Source organism: Danio rerio, chromosome 3, assembly GCF_049306965.1.
Source record: "Danio rerio strain Tuebingen ecotype United States chromosome 3, GRCz12tu, whole genome shotgun sequence".
Classification (NCBI taxonomy): domain Eukaryota; kingdom Metazoa; phylum Chordata; class Actinopteri; order Cypriniformes; family Danionidae; genus Danio; species Danio rerio.
Window position 1 is genome coordinate 697,214 of NC_133178.1, and position 23,646 is coordinate 720,859.

Here is a 23,646-nt window from a genome sequence, read left to right on the forward strand (position 1 = left end):
ATAATCAGGACACACACTCATATACCACAGCTAATTTAGCTTTCCCAATTCCCCTATAGCACATGTGTTTGGACTGTGTGGGAAACCGGAGCACCCGGAGGAAACCACTCTAACACAGGGAGAACATGCAAACTCCACACAGAAATGCCAACTGACCCAGCTGAGGCTTGAACCAGCGACTTTCTTGCTGTGATGTGACAGTGCTCCCCACTGCACCACCGTGCTGCTGCTCCTCTTTGTGCTTGCTCATGTAAAATGCACAGCTACAAACATCATACAATAATATGTGTAGTATATTTAAAGGGTCAGTTCACACAAACTATTAACTATTGTCATCATTTGAGTTTCTTTCTCCAGTTGAACATAAAATAAGACATTCTGAAAATTCTGAAAAGAAAAAATCTAAATTATCCAGTTTCCCATAAAGGTTTAAAAGAGAGAGTAAATCATGAGGTAATTTAGATTTTGGGGGAACTGTTCCTTCTAGAGGTATACACTATGCATTGACTTGATTTAAATTGTATTTATTATCAAGTGAAAATCTTGCCGTTGAAAATGAGCCCTCCACATGTTCAAAGAATGTATAATGTTAATAATGTTCATTCCTGTACTTCATAAAAAAGCACTTATAAATAAATGCTTGAAATAAAAGCTGTTGTATCGGTGTGTTGATTAGTTAATAATAAACACTAAGATTTGTCATGATTAACCTTCATTGATCATTCTAAGAGACATCTATCAGTGAGAAAAGTGAAGACAGCAGTGAAATAAATAACAAACCTGTAATACAAAACATATAAAAAACATTGGATGATGCCTTAATTTCAATATAAAAATTAATGAATTAATGATACAGTGAGTTAATTTGAGCCACAGAATACACAAAACACCTGAAACCATGAAATATTGAAAACTGCATTCACACAATACAGACGATTACTGTAATCTACAGTTCAGCTCAGCAGAAAGCAGTGATATATACATGCTGTGAAGATAGTTTAGTGGTTTAACACACACACACACACACACACACACACGCACACGCACACGCACACGTACACACACGCACACATTTCTTTCACTAGTCACCTTTATAACACTGCTCTACAGTGGATTATTCCAGCACCAGCATCATCAGACACTGCTGTAGTGACTATAGCAAACACATACAACAATAAACAAGGCCGTTTATCAATATCCCTCATCATGTTAAAACCCATCCTCCATTTAGCAAACATCAGAGTTCTGCTGCTGATAATGTCTGGCCGTCATCACTCAGTTTGTCATGATAGTTTGTGTTTCTCACTGTTCAGAAAACTACTTCAGCTGACATTTGATGAGCTTCATTGGGGATTGTTTAACACATTTTAAAGAATAGTTTCAGCACATGTTGACCACAGAGTTTGAGCTGAAGGAGGATATCAACCACATTTCTGAAAAGACAGAGTTTTCTCCCAGCAGAACCGGATCTGATCTGTTATTCCTCTCAGGATGAGTCTGGATCTGCAGCCGGAGACTACAATCCTGAAACTACAACAGAAACAGCAGATCACAGACCTGGACTCATGATGAGGAGTGAACAGACTGGCCTATATTGTAGATCTGCAGTACATTTTACATCTCCAAGAAATAAACGTTTGTTTTTTGAAAAATAGTAGAAGCTTTAAATGAACCAGTTTTAATTATAACACAGATGATGCCAGGTTATCTCTGAAAATAAGGTCTGTATGTGTATTTAAGTACATTTTCTTTTTTAAAAATATTAACTTACAGACTCCTCCACTATCACTATTTCTGACTGTCTCCTCCTGAATCATACATTCAGCTTCAATTATTAGATAATAATAGAGTACAAATTTCATCACTTTTGTGTTTACCGCATTAAAAAAAGGTTCAAAAGATCCTGCATATGTGAAGAGTCATATATTTTTTTAATAATAGCTTTGTTTAAAACATTATTGACACACTTACAGTTGACAAAGCTGCCCATGCTGCCTCTCCTCCTCTTGACCAATTTTCCTCTGTTCTCCTTCATCAATCCCTCAATCTTCTGCAGCAGATGTATTCTCTGCTCCTCTGATCTTCTCTTGTTATTTATACAGTGATATTTTGTTCCACATTCAGTCAGCAGCTGCTGAAGATCCACGTTGACTTTTTGTTGTAGAAGTTGAGAAACTCTGGCCTCATCCTCATCTTCATGAGTAACCAGGATCATGATGCACTTCAAAACTTCAGGACCAAACAGATCTTTAATAAACTCCAGCATCTCCTGTTCATTTTCCAGCTTCTTCACTAAAGGCACGACCAGCAGAACTGAACTAAGACCTGCTGAACATGCAGACAGCAGCTGCTCCTGCAGTTTCTCTTTATCCACATCTGGATCCAGCACATCTGGGCAGTCCAGCACATGAACCCGTCTGTGCCCGATCTGTGTTTGACCCTCACTAAGCTCACACTCCTGCTCTGTAAACCTGTTTTCTCCCAGTATGCTGTTTCCAGATGAGCTTCTCCCAGAACCTTTCCTGCCCATCAGGACAATCCGCATCACTGCATCAACTGAAACAGAGATAGAGAATAAGATCATCAGACTCTCATCGCTGACTGAGAAAAACATAGATTTTGTTTCAGATAAGAGTTTTGAAGAATTCTGGATGCATTCTGTGTTCATTCTGTCAGATCATTTAGGATATTGATGCACTGTAATTGTAAACTGTTTAAGACGGTTGTAAAATAATAATGTGCACGGGTTACACACTGCTCTGCTATTGTGTGGACATTTTACACCTCTAAACATGACACAGCAACAAATATACACAGCTGGTTAATTAACCTGTCACCTGATGGCCCCGCCCTAACTGACTGATGGCCTCAACCTAAACGACAGATAGCCCAGCCCTAAAACACTTATAGCCCCACCCTAAATGACTGAAGTTCCACCTTAAAGGACTGATAACTCCGCCCCAAATGGTTGATAGCCCCGCCCTAAATCACTGATAGCCCTACTCTAAAATACTGAAGTTCCATCCTAAAGGACTGATAACTCCACCCCAAATGATCAATAGCCCCACCCAAAATAACTGATAGCTCCGCCCTAATGGAATAACAGCGCTTAGTTCTTATTATGGGCTCTTTTCTAATTGAATAAAAAGCTTATCTACTCATTTATGCACGTATGCTTTTTATGCGCATTTTCAAAGTTGATGTGCATCATGGCGTTTCCATCAACCAAACATTTAAGCAAATATCCCAAAATGAGCATTAAAATAGGTGGATGGAAACGTAGCTTTAGTGATGCACAAACAAAGGCTGTGTTAGACTTGAAGGGACTCATCTTATGCTCTAATCTCTGTAGAGTATCCCATCATACTTTTTACACTATAGTTGACCCGAAAACATGCACAGATTTAAAAGTTCATTGTGTCTTATTTACTTTGATCTTAAAAGTGAAAGTAAAAACACTGGCAGCGCTTTCAGTGAACGTCAAGCTCAAATGAAATCAACAAAGAATGAGGTTATTTGAACATCATCTTACTTCTTTTGCTTTTTTATCTTCAGTGTTTTTCTCATGTGTTAAGTTTTTTTTTAATGTTTTTTGGTTTGTTTTGACATAAATTTGATGGCACATATGTAATCCCATAGCCAGACACATGATCATTTAACACTAAAAGCGAACATGTCTGTGATTTATTTCCATTTCTCACTCTGTGATTAGGATTTAAAACACTATTATAAAATGTTTCACCCCAGCATCAGATGTAGATAACGCAGCTTAAATCAGAATATATACATTTCCTATAAGAAACATTTGTTCAGACACAGACAGTGTCTTACCTGTAAGTGGTGAAGCTCCCTCCGCCATCTTTAATGATAGAGAATCCTCCAAACACACACGGTTTACTGGATAAACTTAATGCTTTACACAAAACAAAAAGAGCAGATTAAATCAACAAATACTGTAGTTGAGAGGAGATTAGATTGGACAAACCCGAAGAGAAGAGTCACTTTCAGTTTAGCTGCTTTCACTTTTGCTTTGTTACAGAACTGGTTAGAGGTAAACAACACTAGGCTTGATGATGCATTGAGGGGAATTACGGGTGATTTGGAGGTGTAGTTCTTACAAATGAGATTATTAATTACATTTATCACCACGCAGACTTTATTTTTGATTTAAAAGTTGTGATTTAATCTACATAAGCTAATTATAAACAATTATGAACATTTGGTACTGTTTCAGGTGAGTCTAGCTTTGCATTTTCAGCTGTCACATTATCTGTGTCTCACTTGACACGTGAATCAGTTTTATCAGGCTGCACTGGACAAACAGTGGGTATGTTCGTAAAAAAATCTGTCATAATTAATTTCTGCCTGTCATGTTATTTGTCTATTTATTTAATGTTACAACTCTAAACATATATTTAATAAGTTTTTTTCAGCACACAGTGATGTTTTTCATTTTCTGGGGTTTAATTGTTTTAAGTATATAATAAGTTTCTCAGATCAGTGATCAGTTTAATCAGTATAAACCACTGCGCACTGCAGAGATCAACAGAAGAGGCTGCTGCTTTTATTAAACATAAAGCTGAGGAAATAGATCAGTCATCAATAGATCTCTGTGTTGTACGTGTGCTATTAGGACATGCTTGTAGAATTATTAAACATTAATAACAACTTATTAAATGGAAAAGTAGCATTACTTTTAAGTTTGCATTTTTTACAAGACTTTTTTTTAATTATTAATAATGAACTGATAAAGTCTTTATGATCGTGAAAAAACCTAACACAGCTTGGCAAGACACAAGTCTACAAGCATAAATAAACTGTTACGAGCAAAATAATGATCATGTGTAAAAGAGTTGAAGAGTTATTTTGTTTTTGGCCTCATAGCTGGAGTTTTCTAATGCTCCAAATCTCTAAATCAGCCCGGACTCTGCCTTTAGGCAGAGATTTACACTGAAATATGAACAGATATGCTTATGAAACAAATAAAACCTATATGAGTTATTATAATGAACACTGTTACAAACACAGACGTCTTTTATTTAACGCTTGAAGCCTCACAGACTCGCTGAAGCATGAAATGAAGGAAAGTGAAGGATTGTTTTCACTTTATATACAGTAAATCTGAAACAGAAATCAGCTGAATGAAAACAAAAGCAACGGAAATCTGACATTTTTGGTCAATGGATCAGTGAGATTAAAGATTAGGGGTAATTAAACAAACGTAGCTTATTAATCATCTTCACCTGAAGCAGAACAGATTCATCAACATCTAGAAAAGTGTCAGTTGTGTATAAAGTGTGCACGTGCAGAAATAGGAGAAAACATGATAAACAGAACAGGGAATGAGTGAAAAATCAAACACCAGACACTGAGAACATCAAGAACAACAGTAACAAAATAATGATAAATATAGTGGAATAATCCTCAGACACTTTCCTCTTCACAGCAGCATCTCAAATTGCTGAATACGTCATTAACGATGATGCTTCAGTATATAATGTGATTTATATAGGCCTGGGAAGATAAATACCTGAATACACCGTGACTCTCTCTAGAAACAATTCTGAGTCTAGTTTTTACCAGCAGATGGCGCTTCAGGCTAGTTTTTTTTTTTTTTTTACCAGTAGACGTGCTCTATACTAGTTTTTAACAGTAGATGGCACTCTAGGCAGGTTTCAAACCAGCAGACGGCACTCTAGGCTAGTTTTAAATAGTTGATGGTGATTTATGCTAGTTGTTTTTACCAGTAGAGGGTGCTATGTGCTAGTTTTTACCAGCAATCAGTGTTGTAGGCTAGTTTTTACCAGCAGACGGTACTCTAGGATTGTTTTACCAGTAGACAGCGCTCTAGGCTAGTTTTACTAGTAGATGGTGCAATATGCTAGTTGTGTTTTCCAGTACATGGTGCTCTAGGCTAGTTTTCACCAGCAGACAGTACTCTAAACAATTTTTTTGACCAGCAGATGGCGATCTAGGCTAGTGTTTACCAGCAGACAGCACTCTTGGATTGTTTTTACCAGCAGATGGTGCTCTAGGCTAGTTTTTACCGGTAGTTTTTACCAGTAGCTAGTTTTTACCAACAGACGGTACTCTAGGGTAGTTTTTTTTTTTTACCAGCAGACAGCGTTTAAGGCTAGTTTTTACAAGCAAATGACGTTTTAAGCTAGTTTTTACCAGCAGATGGTGCTCTAGGCTAGTTATTACCAGCAGATGGCCATCTAGGATTGTTTTTACCAGCAGACGGTGTTCTTGGCTAGTTTTTACCAGCAGACGGTACTCTGGGATCGTTTTTACTAGTAGACGGTGCTCTAGGCTAGTTATTACCAGCAGACGGTGCTCTAGCATAGTTTTTTCCAGCAGACGGTGCTCTAGGATCATTTTACCAGCAGGTGGTAAAAACTAAACTCAGAATATATTTAAGAAAGAATTGCAATGCCTTCAGAACATTTCAGAATCATTTCTCAAATCGCAATAAATCAATATATTATCCCAGCCCTAGTTTCAAACAACACAGATGTGATAATGTTCAGAAAATTCTCCCTCCACTTGATCAAAACCTGTTCTGATGAACAAACTAATAGACATATTTTGAAAAATGCTGGAAACCCAAAAGCTGATGGTCAACATTAACTTCAAGAGGTGAATACCTGCTTTAAAGGCACATCTCACCCAAAAACTGAAAATCTGTCCTCATTTACTCACACTTTACTCATTCCAAACCTTTATGAGTTTCTTTCTTCTGTTGAACACAAAAGAAAATATTCTGAAGAAAGCCAAAAACCTGTAACTATTGCTTCCATAGTCTTTGCTTTTCCTATAGAAGTCAATGGTTTCAGCTTTCTCGAAATATCTTGCTTTGTGTTCAACAGAAGAAAGAAACTTCAGGTTTGGAAGCACTTGAGGGAGAGTAAATACTCAGTAAGCTGTCATTTTTGTGTGTACTGTCTCTTTAAGGAGTAAGTTCTGCATTAGTATTGAGCTGTTGTTGACTATTCGACGGTAAGATCTTGAGATTGAATATGGTGTAACAGCTGAAGAACGGAATGAGTGTGTGTGTGAAGTTGGAGCTGAAGGTGTGTATGTGTGTGTTATTGACCGCATCAGAGAAGCTGATGGTTCCTCCATCATAGTCCAGATCCACACGCACTCGCTCCAGCCGCTGCTTCACCCGGACCCCGAACACGGGCCGCTCGGACACGCTGTACTCATCATAGCACACGCTCCAGACGTCAGCGCTGAAGAAATCCCAGCCCTTCCTCTGGTTGAGCTCTGTGGTGACCCCCAGAGTCCAGTCTGAGCTCTGTCTGACCTCCACTGCCCAGCTGAGAGTGCCCGAGCGGACGCCTTCTGAGGCCAGAACACAGGGGTGGTGGTCGAATCGCTCCGCATTATCAGGGAGAGCCCGTTTGCTCCAGCTCCATCTCACACTGCTCAGGTCAGCAGACACCAGCAGATCTGGATGAGCCGTGTTCGGGTCCAGAACCACAGGAGCTGCAGAGAGCAAACAGCAGATGCTCACATTTACACTTATTCATTAGCAATCAGAATCAGACAAATTTATAATTCTGAGCTACAGCAAAGGCTTGAGGAAAACTTTGCAGTACCAGAATTTATATTTATAGTCGGGTGCAAACAACACACAAAATACATTCATTCATTTTATTTTCGGTCCATTTATTAATCAGAGGTCGCCACAGAGGACTGAACCGCCAACTTATACAGCATGTGTTTTACACAACGGATGCCCTTCCAGCTGCAACCCCACATTAGGAAACAGCCATACACTCCTGCCTTCACAGGGCAGCTGATGGATACCAATAGGCCTAGCGTGCTGCAGTTCGGGCGGTTGCAAAAGTAAAAACTTGATCAATTCTTATGTTTAAAAATGTTGTAATTAATTCTAAGCTATTTTCTAAAAGTTATCTGCATTTTTGCTGTAATTATTAGAGAAAAGCTTTGCAATTTATTCACAGATGGAACAGCGCCTCTGTATTTTGGTTTATGTCTCCCCCTTGTGGACATTAAATGAATCGTCAGAATAAGCTGAGGTTAGATTACATAAATGCAATGATATGATTATTTAATACCGGCTATAATAAGACCCATCTGTATCTGAATAGGCAACACTGTGTTTAAAGGAACTGCTGATCAGAACCAATGATGAACAATGGAAATAGATTAATGAGTACTCACTGTGCTGGACGATGTTCTCCATCTTCCTCCAGACTCTGTGCATCAGGTTCCCCAGGTGTCGAGACTCATTGATCAGAGCTCCAGCAGGGATCTGTGGATCAGGCGGAGAAATCTGGACTCTAGAAGAAGAACATTCAGCATTTAGAAGAGCAGCCGCGCACACACACACACACACACACACACACACACACACACACACACACACACACACACACACACACACACACACACACACACACACACACACACACACACCAGCAAGATCATTTACCTCTCCATCGACACTGTGAACTCCTGCAGAACAAACACAACACAGATCAGCAGGAGCTCAATAAATCAATAACCAATCATTTATCAATCAACTGCTTATTAATCAATCAATCAATCAATCACTTAATCAATCAATCAATTGCTCTTCAATTATAGGTGCCCTACAAAAAATATCTAGGCACAGCAAATAATAAGAGATCAGTGTATGGAAATGGTCACACTGAGAGCCTCAGACAGCACTGTTTCCTCCTCCTCATGTAAATCACACAAGTGTAAAACCCCGATGGACAACAGGCCAATCAGAACACAGCGACTCACAGGCCACACCATCAACATCTGCATGTACTTAAGGTTGTTTATCCTAAAGCAACTCATCATCAGGAGAACACCGGCTCATGTGCTGCACTGGGATCATTAATATGTGTCAGTATGCGTTCAATAAGACACAAGGTTTCTGAATGAGACGACAATGATCATTTCCCTCCATTAGTTATTTTAAGCTTATATTTAACTTGCAATGAGGGACTTTTAATTTTGAAAACGGGATGCTCAGATTGTTTACTATGTGTAATTAATATTATTAATATCCAGGGTCAATCCAAATATGGTCAATTATGGCTCTTTTGATTTTAGCTGTATTTTTACGGAGTAATAAAGAAGCTTATAAAAGCATTTCTGGAGATTTGTTGAACTTACTGAAGCCATAAATCTGCTATGTAGATATCAGAGAATAATTTAACTCATTGAACCTATACAGCGTTTGGCACCTTTAATCAATCAATCACTCAATCAATCAATAATATATTATACTCACCAATATATTACTCATCAACCAATCAATAACTCAATCTATCAATCTCTCCGTAATCAATCTTCAGACCTGTAGAAAGCGTATGCTGCTGCGGCTCATGCTCTCCTCCGTGTCTCTGATGGCGTGTGAGAGATCTGAGATGTGTTTATTGATGTCCTCCAGCTTCTCCTTCATCATCTGCTGCTTCTCCTCCTCTTCCTCCCTCACAGCAGACACTGAAGCTTCTTCTTCATCACGGAGAAACTGATGGAGCTTCTGGAACTGCAGTCTGATCTGACGCTCCGTCTGCTCCGCCTGAGCCTGAACACATTATATGTACAATCATATACATTATATAAACACATTTAAATATATATGCAGCATGTGTGAATACTACTCCTCACCCTGATGTGCTGGAGTGTTTTCTGGAGCTCCTCTTTAGTCTTCTCTCTGTGCTGCAGTTTCTCCTGTAAGATCTTCAGTGCTGCACTCAGCTGATCCTGAAGTCAAGAGGAAGGACAGCTTAAAGGGACAGTTCACCCAAAACATTCTGTCATTTACCCAACATTTACGTGCTACAAAACCTGACTTTCTTTCTCATGTTGAACATGCTGTAAAAGATTTCATTAGGGGAGTGGAGGTCTTTAAAGTTCTCAGTTTGAAGCAGACACGTTTATTGTTACAGCAGATACAGTGAGACAGCTGATCAGGGGTCTGGTGAGCGCATCCCAGCACACAGTTTAAATACTCTTCCTCACATAAATTCATACGTCAGTGCATTTCCACTCGCTTCACCAATAGAATCTCAGCTGTTTTAGGGTCTTCATGTCTATAGCCAATCAAAGGTCCTGTGAAGTGTTGTGAAATCTGTATGTTTCTTCAATAATTCTCAATCTCAAGTGCAACATGAAGAGAGGGCGGGACAAACAGTAGCTCCTCCCCTATTGAAAAGAGCAGCCAATAGCATGTTGTTTTCTCACAGCTCTGCCAGTGAGAGCAGCTGAGCTCAAGCGCATCTATGGTCGCACTTTATTTTGATGGTCTGTTTGTTGAGTTTAAGGTATATATTGCAATTAATTCTCATTAGATTATCAGTAGACTGTTAGGTTGGGGTTAGAGTAAGTGGACATGTATTTGCAAAGTTTCCTATAGTCAGTTAAGTGTCTGTTGAATGAGCAGTATCAGCAGATATTAGGCAGACAGACTACTAATACTTAAATGGACCATCAAAATAAAGTGTCACTGAATCAAATGAAAAGCCAATGAGGAGAAGGAGGCGGGGCATGTCAGACACTAGAGAGCATTTGATTGGTCAGAAGTTTGATGAGAAACTAAAGTATGAGGAGACGACAAAAAATCATTGATGCATTTAGGCGGAAGAGACAAACTGCAGACTACACATGTTTATTATTCATTCATTCATTCATTTTCTTGTCGGCTTAGTCCCTTTATTAATCCGGGGTCACCACAGCATAATGAACCGCCAACTTATCCAGCAAGTTTTTACGCAGCGGATGCCCTTCCAGCCACAACCCATCTCTGGGAAACACACATTCACACACACACTCATACACTACGGACAATTTAGCCTACCCAATTCACCTGTGCCGCATGTGTTTGGACTGTGGGGGAAACCGGAGCACTCGGAGGAAACCCACACGAACACAGGGAGATGTTTATAATAGTTTTATATTTTCTAAATGCACATTTTGTTTTTGGAGACTCTAGTTAATAGATATCCTGAAAACTAACAGACTGAAACTAAAATATAAAAGCCGGGATGTTCATTTAACTTTATGTTTGTCTTGAGGATGTGTGTGATTTTAGTTTTTGAACACAGATTTAATGCTTCCTTTATTGATTTTTCATAAGTAAGTAAATAAGTAAAGGTTTATTTCCCGGACAGTGAGTCACAAAGTGCTTTACAATAAGAGAAAACAAGTAAAAGAACACAAGACGATAAAAGAAAGCATGTCAAAACATATTAAAACTCATTAAAAAAACAAATACAAAAACACTAATACTGTTAATTAAAAGCTTGACCAAAGCTTGCGTCTTTAAATGCTTTTTAAACACAATTTTTCATATGTGTGTGTGTGATTCAATGTATCTTTGACCGCATTGCACACCACCTCTATATTTAGCTGAGGATGAGTGTAATCACATCTTTGATTTAAGACACACTCCTATTGGCTCTTGACATGTGTGTTCAGTATACTTAGGTACTTATGCGTATACTTAGGTGTGTGTGTGTGTGTGTGTGTGTGTGTGTATCTCTCTTTGGCTTAGAATCAGACTTTAAGTCTTGAGTCCTGCATTTCAACAGACAGTTCAAACAAGTAGTCTATGAAAAGGTCAATAATGGATAAAAATATATAGAAAGTCAATATAGAAAATAATTAGAAACTCTTTTATAAAATGTAAAAAAAGACTTGGGGGGGGGGGGGGGGGTTATTTAATATTACACTGTCTTTAATTTTTTAATTCTGCACAATTCTCCAAGCCCCTAGACAATAAGAGGATGTAACAGTTAATCTATTTATTTTGTTGATTAAGTTTTATGTTCATAAGTGTACATTTTCCAACCAAAATACAGTTTTACAGTGTTTTTATAAAGTGTTGCAAGATTACTCCTGTACTATTCAACATAGAGCTAATTACACTGTCCAACTGTGCCCACTTTTCAAACTCTTTGATTCATGGAAAAGTCGAGCTGGTCTATAACTGTAAAAAATATATATTATTATGTTCATTAACTATTTTTGTTTTTTAATTATTATTTTTTTGTACAACCTTTCTCCAAAGTACCAATATAGCAATAAATAATTAAAAGTAGACATTTTAAAAATTACATAGTAAACTACAATATCTAAAAAAAAAAAATACTCAATTGCAGTCATTTGAGTTCAGGCTGGATGATGTGACAAAAATCTCAGATTACATATAAGTCACCTCATATTCTGATAATGGGATATATCACGATGTAATACAATATCTGTAAATTCAATCGCTTAATAGTTTTTAAACATCATACTTTCAAGATTGCAGCTTCCTCACAAGACTCTTATTCATATTTCTGTCTCCATCCCTGTGATGATCTGTAATATTGCGCAAATATAATTATTATTAAAGTATTACCATAAACAATCTATTTGGTGACACCACAGAATAAACAATACAGCATAACTATAACATTTTTATTTTGACTGTATGAGATTTGTAATTGGACACTTTAAAAACCATCTTAGTTTAACAAAATAAAAAATGTCCATGTAATTAAATTAAATGTCTTGCCAGGAATCTATCATGAACTTTACAGTAGGGAATGCTAGGAGATACAGAAAAATAACCAAATAATAGCGTGATGTAGAAGAATAGAAGTGGATAAGTTTAAAGAGATGTAATGTGGATATTGAGAGCTTCAGATAATGTTTTAAAGATCTGTGAGCAATAATTGTTTAAAGATGGATAATGCAGAATATATGGCCAGTAGATTGAAGCAACTTCATTCATTAATTTATTCAATGACAACTTGTGACACGCTCTTTATATTGTTTACCATGGTACTTAATATTGGGTCTGAATCACATTTAAGTAAGACTTGAAAACAACATTAGCTCTATTTATTTGACTCTGAACAATGCTGTAGCTACTTTGCTAGTCACTGGCTACAAATATGATTCCTCTATTTAGAATTTGCACAGAAATCTTGCCTGAAATTAAATGATTGAGGAGGTCAGGATGGTGTTTAATGATTTAATACTTCACCGCAGTAAATTCAGCAGCTTTACCTTGCGGGGTGCAGCAGCTTCAGCGACGGGTCTGAGTGTGTGCTGGTCGTGCTGTTGAGAAGTGAAACACACCACACACACGGGCTGATTATCCTGCAGACAGAAGAGTTTGAGCTTCTCTTGGTGTAAACCGCACATGTCCTCTGGTCTGCTGCGTTTCCTCCGCGTCTCAAACTCCTCGCACAGGTTCTTCAGCGCCAGGTTCACCACCGGCTGAAGATGTCTGCAAGATCTCCTGCACACCGGACACTCCCGAGCCCTCCTGCCGCTCCAGAACTGACGGACACACCGCTGGCAGAAGCTGTGACCGCACGGTAAGATAACGGGGACACGGAAGACTTCATGACACACCGGGCAGATGTAGTCGTATTCCGCTTGCGAAGACATTTAAACCGCGGTTTCACTTTCACTTTAATGACGCTTCTCTCTCTCTTAGTTCTGAACAAACTCGAGAATCAAAGACTTAACAATACTCCTCTAACGCGCGTTTCTTCATGCTGGCGGCTGCATTTGTGTTTGTTTTTGTTTATCAGAGGAGAGAGAGATTATAGCGTCTCTTCCTGCTGATGGTTTGCAAGTGGGCGGAGCTTCTGATCACGTGTTCAAATAGGTCACGTGAAAAATCACGATTTCTTCAACTAATGAAAAAGTAAAACTGATATATCAGAGAATTACATTATTCACTTTTTTATTTTGTATGGAAAAGATTTTATTCACAAACAAAAATTCTCCAGTTCGCAGCCTTCTTTTCCTATATTTTTAATAGAAATTTATGTTTTTATTAAATCTCTTGGACTAGTTAATAATGAGAAAAGTGATAGATTCTTAGTTTTTTATGATAAAAATTTTTGGAAATAGCACAGATACATAAGTCCTCCTTTCCTCTTGCTGTATTTGTGTTATGTATGTATATGTTTAAGCTTATTTATTTATTTTTTCTTTCTTTTCTCTCTTTTATTTCTCTTTTTGTTTAATTTTTAATGTTGTTGTTATTTATCCTGATCTGTTATTATTATTGTGTTTTTTGTGTAAAATTGAATTTTGTATGTTTGTTATTGAAGTCAATAAAAAAAAAAAACATGAAAAAGCTTTTAAAATGGACTTTAAAATGACCAATGATAGCGAACACATATTCAGTCAAAGCATGAAAATAATTAAATATATCCTTAATAATACTCAATTAAGGCCCTTCAGCTCTTTGTTGTTGAGTTCAATTCAGCTTTATTTGTACAGCGCTTTTACAATTGTGTCACAGCAGCTTCTCATAAATGGTCATAGTAACTGTCTGCTGTTATAATCTTAAAGGAAAATATGTCTATACCGTATGTTATTTTTTACTGGAACAATATCTTTAATAACATAAACTGGACTCAAGTATGGTCATTACCTCATTTTTTTTATTACAAATAAGGCCAAAGAAATATAATTTAAATTACTTTATAGAGTTTATCCCACACAATTATTTCTACAAAAATGTAAAATTGATATTGAGTTAGAATGCTGTTTTTGTAAAAGCTTTAATGAAACTATTTCACATTTATTTTGGTCTCGCCAATATACTCGACTTTTTTGGATGAATGTTGAAGCTTTTATTGCTCATAACATCTTAAAAAAATTTCCTTATCTTATAAACATGTGATTTTGGGATTTTATGTTAAGGATCGCTCTTTAAAAGATGCTGATTTTATTATGAATTTATTATTCTGTAAATTTCACATACATAAATCCAAGTTTTCCAAAAGCAAACCTCTCTTCATGGTGTTAGAAAAAGAGATTCAACTGTATATAAAAGTGACTTCCAAGTCTCAAAATAGAAAAGCAATTAAAACAATTAATATGTGCTTTTAATTAATAAAATTAATACATTTTTGCATGATATGTTTGTGTATATGCATTTCCTGTTGAAATAGTGCATTAATAACTCTTGTTATTAACTAAAATTGGAAAATGTGTGTAATATATTTGTATGTAATTTTATTAATATTTTTTTATTATTTTTTTTTATTATTTATTAATATTTTATATTAATTTTTATTAATTATGTACCCTCTACTCTGTTTTTTGTTTTTTCTTTCTCTTCTCCTTTACTTTCTTTTTTTCTCACTTATTTCATTCTTGTTGAGAAATGTAAATTGATTGTATTGTATTGTATAAGAAAATTGTACATGCTGGTTCTTGTTAATTAAAAAAATAAAATAAAATAAACTGTCTGCTGTTATGCTCTAATCTCTGTCTGCATTATTTCTCTACATGAGCATGTGTGTGAGATTCCCTTCAACAGTCAAGTCTGTCGTTTGCTGTGTTTGTGCCTTTATTAAACACCCAAAAAGGCAAGGTTTTTTGTCGTATGTCTATTTTTTATGTTGCAGTTTTTATGGTAGTCATTCAGAAGCTGAGCTGCTGTGTTTAATTCCTTAATTGTGGATAAATAAATACAAAAGCTGAGCCCTTTACTACATCTGACTTTTGCAAAATAATTAGTATTAAGTAGCGCTGTGTAAACATTTATTCTGCTTAATCACATTCAAAATAAACGTGTTTAGACATAACATATATGTGTGTGTGTGTGTGTGTGTGTGTGCTGTGTATATCTATTATGCATGTATAAATACACATGTGCATGCATTCATTTGAAAACAAAAAAAACATGTATATTTATATACAAAATCTATATGTATATGACACAAATAATATACACATTGTAAGAATTGAAATATTGCAAATATTCTGATGTCTTTGACAATTCAAAACATGAGCTGAAAACAGAGACTGGTGACTTCACAACCCACCAGGGAGGAATGCGGGAAAAACCAGTTCCTGCTGCATTTGCATCTGACTATGCTGAGACTCAGCTTCATCCCCCCAACTCACACATATGGCCATTTCAATGTTTGAATGTTTTAGATTAACCAAACTGACTTTAACTATCATGTTTGATATCATTTGAAATGTCTCAGTGCGATTGGTACAATGGTCTCATTCTCTCAGAAATAGACATAATCAGAACAATAAATATATAACTTCAGGCATCTTTTGAACCACTGTGAGGGGTGTGACACTAAGTGTGAATGCCTTTTGTTATACATTCACACCCCCTTCCTTGAGGGAATTCTTGGATTATTTAAGGTAAGGTTTGAGAAAAACTCAGGGCGATTCTGCCTAACCAGATCAGCCCATAACATGGGGTCTGCCCCATGTTATGTATATTTCAAAGTCAGGAATGCATCTTTTTCATCTTGGATTTATCTTTGATAATTGGATGTTTTGTATTGATCATTTATGAATTGACTGATTGAATTGGCATAATACATTTACCTGACTAATAAATTGTAATGTTTGACCATATTTTGCTCACTCTGTAATTATTAATTCAAGTAGATTACGCTGTATCCTTGTTTCCGCACGTCTTGCGTCAGGTCAGTAGACGGACTAAAATCCAGTTGAGATGGAGCATTGGGCACACTAATTGTGTTTTAGCGATCCGGCTGACTCTTGATATGGATTCATGTGTACTTAGGTGGAAAGGGCGATAACTTCCGTCTAGGTCAACAAGGTGTTGCACGACTAACCTAGATTGGGTACCCGACCTTTGTTTGAAGGTAATATTATTCTAAATTAAGTTCATATGGGAAACCATGGGCCTGGTGAAAACCAAAGTTACTATAGAGTCCAGTAGTCGGGTACATTTATATTAATGCCCTAACCTCTAATTAGAAATGATGATTGTCTTAACTCAAAGGTGTACATCTAAGCGGGACTAACTAAAGTATTTTAGAACGAGCGCGCTGGTAGCGGCCATCTAAAGTATTAGTCAATTTACCTCTGTTTAATATTCAAGACTGACCGGAGTGTGACCGTGAGGGACGCCTTCGGCCGAGGCGATTTCTCTGAGCGACATGAGCACCCGAATGAACGGATGTAATAGTTACAAGTGAAGACAAACGGTTCAAACATTTATCTAAATTACATATTGATATAATCTTCTTAATGTTTTATAATTGGAGTCAGATAAAACGAGGATAAATATATTAATATTCTAAACCACCTCATACTAAAATTGGAGTCAGATATGAGTTAAGTTTAATATAAATCAACATTGTGCAATGGAAAGACCGAACATGCAGTGAACCTTCATCCACCATTGGATACCGTCATTGGACCAACTGGGTGGACCTTACAACATCTAACTTTCTTGGTAACAAAATAGTTTTGCTTTCATGTCTGTGACTGTTTCACATTTACATAGCAAATATAAATTATGCAGACAAATATAGTATATCAAAACAAGCTATAATGGCTCCTAGAGCACTTCACAAATGAACTTGAGTTGAACTGAATTGAACAGCCCCCTTATTGACATCAGCATGGAGGAACAGCCAATCACCGCAAGCTTCAGTTCATCATAACATTTAAGTAAGGATTGAAGAAGAGAAGAATGGAGGATAACTGAATACCTGATAACTGAAATCCTCATCACTCATTGGCCAGATGTTACTCAACGTATGTCCTAACTGGTTTTCGATTGGTCAGAATTATTGTGAGGGAAAATGCCAACGGAACTCCAGCAAATAAACAAACCGGCAGATACACAATGTCTTTTTACTATGGCAGGACGACTGCACTGGCTGATTGTATCCCTGCTCATAGTGTACTATATAGTTTGTATACATCACTTTAGACAAGCTGTACAGTTGAAGCATGACTGTGGCTGGCAAACTATGTTGTAATGCATTGCAAACAGTGAAGGTGCATCACACGTGACTTCAGGAGGAGGCGTGAATTCGTTTAGCTTAACTGCGACATGCTCATCTTCAGGAAAAATAACCAGTGATCTGTCAGACAATGTTTCCTCTCTCTCTCTCTCTCTCTCTCTCTCTCTCTCTCTCTCTCTCTCTCTCTGTTTAAAATTGTTGGTAAAGCGCTGTCAACAAATATTGTTCCTCCACACCCCACAAGATGGCACAGCACATCGTATCATGTTCTCACCACAAACAAACCACTGCAGCCAGGGTTCATTAGAAAGCATACCGAGACCACCTCTTCAAGTAGATCTCGGTCTGCTTTTGGTACACACTTGAGTGAGATTGCTGCATTCACACCTGCCCAAACCAACCACACCAATAGGGAAAACCCACTCTAGTGTGATTCATCATCATCATCATCATTTTCTTGTCGGTTTAGTCCCTTTATTAATCCAGGGTCACCACAGCAGAATTAACCGCCAACTTATCCAGCAAGTTTTTATGCAGAGGATGCCCTTCCAGCCTCAACACATCTCTGGGAAACATCCACACACACATTCATACACACACTACAGACAATTTAGCTTACCTGTACTGCATGTGTTTGGACTGTGGGGGAAACCGGAGCACCCGGAGGAAACCCACGCGAAGGCAGGGAGAACGTGCAAACTCCACACAGAAACCCCAACTGAGCCGAGGTTCGAACCAGCGACCCAGCGACCTTCTTGCTGTGAGGCAACAGCACTACCTACTGCGCCACTGCCTCGCGTGATTCAACCCAACTTAATAAGGTGAAAGCACCCTAAGATTATTGTTTTAATCATATTTGTTAAGTGTTATTTATTCATGGAAGTTTATTTCTGTAACCTTATATTTGCTACAACAAAAAACAATTAAAATATTTGAAAAACATCTTAGGCCTAAAGGCTGATTTATACTCATGCGTCGTGCGCACGTGTATGGTCCAGCGGTTGCAGACCCCTTGCCGTGGCTGATGCGCACCTCTCAAAAAATGTAACTACACGTCACAATGAAACATAGTGCAAGTGCTGTGATTGGTCGGCTTGGTAGCTGTGCCGAGTGTGGGGCGGGGCAGAGAGCTGCGAGCCTGATAAAGTAAAGCCGCCTTTCCACTGCACACAACATTTGGACACGACTGTCGGAATACGCCCCCTTGTGGCAGCTGCACAGTGTTTTCAGTGTTGTCGTGCACCACAGGGGAAAAGCTGATTTCACGGTGTCCGAAATAAAGAAGGGCAAAAGCAAGAGGCTTTATTCTCTGTGCGTTTATATGGTTTAATGAAAGAATCAATACTAGAAACTCATAGACCTCTAAATGATTTGAGTGAACGTGGAGACAACATTAAAAGTATATATTTTATTAGTTTTTTACTTACATTTATGAACAGAAAAGTTTTTTTTAATAAAGACTTTTTAGAATAAAAAAAATAACCAAATAAACTCCTATTTCTCATCTCGCGCACACGGACCTGCTTAGACAACACTGGAATACATCACATCCAATCGGCAGGTCGCATAAGGTCTAGTTGCAGGAGTTCAAATATTTCAATGGATCCGCAGCTCAATTCGGATCCGAATTTCCCGTATACAGAGATGATCGGAACTCAACGCAGCTCCCGGACTGCTCTCCATTGGTCTGTCCGGTCTGTCACTTGTTGTTTGTCGTGTTAAGTGGAAAGGAGGCTTGAGTGTTAACAAGTGGTGAGTCCCGTGAAGGAGCTCCAGGTGTTTTGTGTTTACCTTATGATTAAAGTTGTTGCACGTCCGCCGGTTCCTGCCTCTGAATGAGTGAGTTTGAGCTACTTGTACATTAATGTGGCCTTTAGAAGAAAACACCCACAAAGAAACTCGACACAGAGGAACATATAAACCTGTTGCCAGCTAGTGTTTCTGAAGTGTTATTGCAGAGCAACACAAACAGCACACAGAAGTATAAATGCACGACAACATGGAAGGAGTGCGCCGTGGGTCACGCCGATCACTCCACGCAAAAGTATAAACCAGCCTTAAGATGCACACACACACACACACACACACACTTACACAACTGAACAAGAAGGTTGGGAAAGATCTGTCATAATCAGGCAATATTCTCCATGGTTGAAGTGTAGATGAGAAGAGCAGAGGAGTGTGTAGACTGAGCTGAAGCTGCTGCTGGTGTTGTGAAGAGCGCTGGAGTCACTGCTGTTTAATCACACAGAATGTCTCTGCTTCAGCTTTAGCTGTAAAACATCAACATTAGCTCTGATAAATCACACTGGACAACATGACAATCACAGTAGAACTAGTCAACACACAAGACAACTCCAGTATTGCCCACTATAAAGCACAGAAGTGATCAACACACAGATCAGACCTGCTGTAGAAGATCCTGCTGGGTTTGGACTTTGTGGATCTTCACAGTTTGTGTGGTGAACTGGACTCACTGCTGGAGCTCTGATACCTTTAGCTGTAAAGGATGAAGGTTCAGAATTACACTGTAGAACACCATAGACGAACTAGTCAACACACAAGAACACTTGAGTATTTTTTCTAGTATATTTTAGCATTTGATTCACTGATGTGTCTCTGACCTGAATAGTGGACAGTAAACGTGTCTGAGGTCTTCAGTTGATTTCTCTGATAGACTCCACATCTCCACTGTTTATCTTCATCTTCACTGATGAGTGTTGTAGACAGACTGATGATACAGCCTGTAGAAGAGATCTGATATCTGGAGTCTGTGTTCAGATCAACACCAGCCTCATCCACCCAGGACAGATGAAGATCCTCAGATCTGACTAAACGGTTACAGACGTCTGCAGTATATGAGAACAGCTGACAGTAGACTGTCAGAAAGAGTCCCGGTGAAGGTGATGATGATAGTGGTGGAAAGACTGAAACTGAACAGAAGACACAAATCACTAATCATGAGCTGAAACACAGAATCCAGCCCTGATTAAACTGAACACATGAGCAGGAAATTACCAGCAACAACATGCAGATACACAACTGAATCAGGTCTTTGTTTCTGGTCTCCTCTCCACTGTGTGCAGATGTAAAGTCCAGCATCTTCTGTTGTGACTCTACTGATGTTCAGAGAGCAGTCAGAGCCCAGATTCAGTCTCTCTGGGTTTCTCTGCTTTACCCCTAAACTAATCAGCTCAACTGCTGGTGACCGTTTGTAACTGTTAAAGACCCAGTCAGTTCCTGGTCTGCAGTGCTGATCAGTGTTTCTACAGGGCAGATGAACAGTTTCTCCACAACTGCTGAACACATGAGTGTCTCCTGCTACAAACACACCTGAAACACACAACATCAATGTCATTGTTGTAATTTTTTGTGAATCCAGTCTTGTAGATGATGAACAGCAGTGTTTACCTGTGCTGAGTGTCCAGAAGATGAGCAGCAGAAACAGAGGACTCCTATCAGCCATTCTGTGTGTCTGACACTCGTCTTCTGCTTTTTATATATGTTGAGCTCTTGTTTAAACAGCAGCAGCTCTTCCTGTGTTTCTGCATGTTCCTCTTTAGTGATACGTCACAGTTTAATGTGCACTGAACACTGCTGTATTTGAGTGACATGCAGAAACGTTAATCATACTCAAGCTTGTGTTTTTCTAACAGAATCAGGAACGACATTACTCCCATCTAATGTGAATATTTAATCTTTATATTGAGTCTGCATTTATAGGTCGAGACACTAAAGCACACACAGATCCTACAGTAGAGCTGATCCTGCATCAGTTGTGCTGTTTTCAGAGCTGTGATCTCACTCTTCTGGTGTAGATCTGTTGTTGTGCTGACTGTGAGAACTCGCTTCTACAGGCTGTCTTTACAGTAAACCACAGCTCTAACACTTGTTTTGACACATTAGTTTTCCCAGAATAATATCTGAAGGCCTGATAATTCACTATCTGATCTGTATTAGTTATAAGACTGTCCATATTCCAGCAAGAATAAATTAATAACTTGCCTCCTAATTCTGCAATTAACCTGACAGAACATTTCCCCATAATGTTGTTCAACATGTCAGATTTCCTGACCTGAAAGGTTACTGTTGTAATCCTCATTACCTGAAGGAGGGAACGGAGACATTGTTCCAGCGCCACAGTTGCTGAATCACCAGCTGAATGCTAGTGTCTGACAGAGGCTCCTCCAGGTGCTGCTCATATCCTCAGCTGATTATTAAGCAGTCGCACCTGTGAAGAAGCTTCTATGCAAGTTCATGGGTATTCATTGGCCTATTTTCTTAAGCTGCGCTCACACTGCACTATTCTCCCCATAGACTTTCATTCATACACACGCGAATGTGTCAGACCAGAAAAGCAAGCTTATGCTGTAAGTTTCGCAGTTTGATGTGTTTCAGATTATAAGCTTGGTGAACTTTGACCTGTGAAATCGCATGATGTGACTGCATAAAACCAATTGAAGATCAATACATGACCTCTCTGCACAGAAATTTAAAATATGGAGCAATCGTTCGCTTTTTAAAATGTGTAATCATCTCGTTTAATCCCGCCCCTTTTTGCAGAGTCATACGACAGAATTTTGCATGCTCAAGCTGAAGTGTGAGCGAGGCTATAAGCTGCGGTCTCACTAGACTTTTCTCCCCATTGACTTCCATTCATACACACGCGAATGTGTCAGACTGGAAACGCAAGCTCATGTGACAGGTTTCGCAGTTCGCTGTGGTGCAAAGTTCAAGCTTGGTGAACTCTGACCTGCGAAATTGCAACAAGTGACTGCGTAATGCTGTGTTCACACCAGATGCGGAACGTGCAGATAAATCGCGAGATTCCCATGTAAATAGACGCGTGAACATTTAAGTTTACTCGTTTCATTCACGCGTCAATCCCCGGTTCATTTGCGCATCAAATCTGCTTCATTTGCGTGTCAAATTCACTTCAGAACAGACGTGGATTCGTGTGATGGGCAGGGCTTCTGTTTGCCTGGTGACTAGCTTCGTTGCTAAATAGCGAACATGGATTTTATGAAGAAAATAACAGTGTTTATGTGCTTTATGAAGACTGAAAAACAGTGTGTTGATACGTTTAGGACCGTGTCTGAGTCCACAAGATCCTTTCAGATGTGCAGCAGCTCTGTGTGCTCATAAACTCCTCCCAAAACTAGACCTGGATGACGGAGGCTTTCAGCGGTGCTTCTGACTCGCGTTCCACGCGAAACGTGCATTAAGCGCGTCAAATGTGCGAAACGCTCAATTCATGTGTATCGCGCCATTTGCGCAAATCGTGTTATTCTCGCCACACCATTCGCGTGTATCGCTCTGCAGAATGTCTATTCGCGCATTTGCATTGACTTAACATATAAATCACTGTTACGCGTCTGGTGTGAACGCAGCATGAAAACAAAAAAAGATCAAAACAAGAGCTCTCTGACAGAAATCTTAAATATGGACCAATCACTTGCTTTTTAAACGTCTAATCATCTTGTTTAATCCCGCCCCTTTTCACAGCGCCATAAGACAGAATTTCACATGCTCAAACTCTAATGTGACCGCAGCATAATGATGTTCAACATAACGTCTCTGTTCCCTCCTTCAGGGATTGAGGGTTACGGCAGTAGCCAAGACATTTCAGGTGCCATTTTTACAGTCATGCACAGTATGAAGATTGATTACCCCATCATGATTCATCAGTCTTTACTCTTATTCTATATTAAAATAATCTTCATCTGCCAGCAACTGAACCCAGAACAGTTCAATTTAGATAGATGTATGCCTGCTTAAAAACACAAATTACCTGAATATAATGATCCATCAGTTTACCAAATACTACTTTGTTATATAATTTGTAATCAAATGCAATGGGTAGTGTGTAGGCAATGCTCCTCTTTAAAAA

General features: G+C 38.5%; 3 protein-coding genes across 7 annotated transcripts; all 3 read right to left on the minus strand.

Annotated features, from left to right (window-relative positions):
- Positions 1-770: 770 nt before the first annotated feature.
- Positions 771-5,572, minus strand: LOC101882750 (GTPase IMAP family member 4-like). Of its 2 annotated transcripts, XM_005171530.6 has the most exons (3): positions 3,832-5,572; positions 1,972-2,556; positions 771-1,530 (listed from the first exon to the last, which is right to left on the minus strand). In XM_005171530.6, the coding sequence occupies exons 1-3, from the start codon at positions 3,857-3,859 to the stop codon at positions 1,517-1,519; spliced, it is 627 nt and encodes a 208-aa protein (XP_005171587.1). In that variant the 5' UTR covers positions 3,860-5,572; the 3' UTR covers positions 771-1,516. The 2 variants fall into 2 exon arrangements, with proteins under 2 accessions (XP_005171587.1, XP_073799890.1); XM_073943789.1 differs by lacking the exon at positions 3,832-5,572 and having other exon boundaries at positions 1,972-2,767.
- On the minus strand, positions 5,017-13,623 carry trim35-4 (tripartite motif containing 35-4). Of its 3 annotated transcripts, XR_012400668.1 has the most exons (7): positions 13,045-13,623; positions 9,658-9,753; positions 9,344-9,574; positions 8,465-8,487; positions 8,194-8,312; positions 6,091-7,491; positions 5,562-5,818 (listed from the first exon to the last, which is right to left on the minus strand). XR_012400668.1 is itself a non-coding variant. In XM_001345494.10 (6 exons), the coding sequence occupies exons 1-6, from the start codon at positions 13,429-13,431 to the stop codon at positions 6,950-6,952; spliced, it is 1,398 nt and encodes a 465-aa protein (XP_001345530.2). In that variant the 5' UTR covers positions 13,432-13,623; the 3' UTR covers positions 5,017-6,949. The 3 variants fall into 3 exon arrangements, 1 of the variants encoding a protein (XP_001345530.2); XM_001345494.10 differs by having other exon boundaries at positions 5,017-7,491; XR_012400669.1 differs by lacking the exons at positions 5,562-5,818; positions 6,091-7,491 and having other exon boundaries at positions 8,253-8,312; positions 9,278-9,574.
- Positions 13,624-19,850: 6,227 nt separating this feature from the next.
- Positions 19,851-22,201, minus strand: LOC100334508 (uncharacterized). Of its 2 annotated transcripts, XM_003198009.7 has the most exons (6): positions 21,862-22,201; positions 21,168-21,353; positions 20,775-21,089; positions 20,381-20,689; positions 20,164-20,256; positions 19,851-20,029 (listed from the first exon to the last, which is right to left on the minus strand). In XM_003198009.7, exons 2-6 carry the CDS (start codon positions 21,220-21,222, stop codon positions 19,986-19,988), a joined length of 816 nt encoding a protein of 271 aa, XP_003198057.2. In that variant the 5' UTR covers positions 21,223-21,353; positions 21,862-22,201; the 3' UTR covers positions 19,851-19,985. The 2 variants fall into 2 exon arrangements, with proteins under 2 accessions (XP_003198057.2, XP_073799881.1); XM_073943780.1 differs by lacking the exons at positions 20,164-20,256; positions 21,862-22,201 and having other exon boundaries at positions 21,168-21,305.
- Positions 22,202-23,646: the final 1,445 nt, after the last annotated feature.

Bases quoted from the DNA above. Each gene is read 5' to 3' on its own strand.
- LOC101882750 (XM_073943789.1), bottom strand. From the start codon at position 2,668: ATGAACACAGAATGCATCCAGAATTCTTCAAAACTCTTATCTGAAACA.
- trim35-4 (XM_001345494.10), bottom strand. From the start codon at position 13,431: ATGTCTTCGCAAGCGGAATACGACTACATCTGCCCGGTGTGTCATGAA. The intron at 8,313-8,464 runs GTAAATGATCTT...TTCTTCTTCTAG, and splicing joins TTCACAGTGTCGATGGAGAG to AGTCCAGATTTCTCCGCCTG. The intron at 7,492-8,193 runs GTGAGTACTCAT...TGCTCTCTGCAG, and splicing joins GGAGAACATCGTCCAGCACA to CTCCTGTGGTTCTGGACCCG.
- LOC100334508 (XM_003198009.7), bottom strand. From the start codon at position 21,222: ATGGCTGATAGGAGTCCTCTGTTTCTGCTGCTCATCTTCTGGACACTC. The intron at 21,090-21,167 runs GTAAACACTGCT...TGTGTGTTTCAG, and splicing joins CTTCTGGACACTCAGCACAG to GTGTGTTTGTAGCAGGAGAC. The intron at 20,030-20,163 runs GTCTGATCTGTG...GATGTTTTACAG, and splicing joins AGCAGGATCTTCTACAGCAG to CTAAAGCTGAAGCAGAGACA.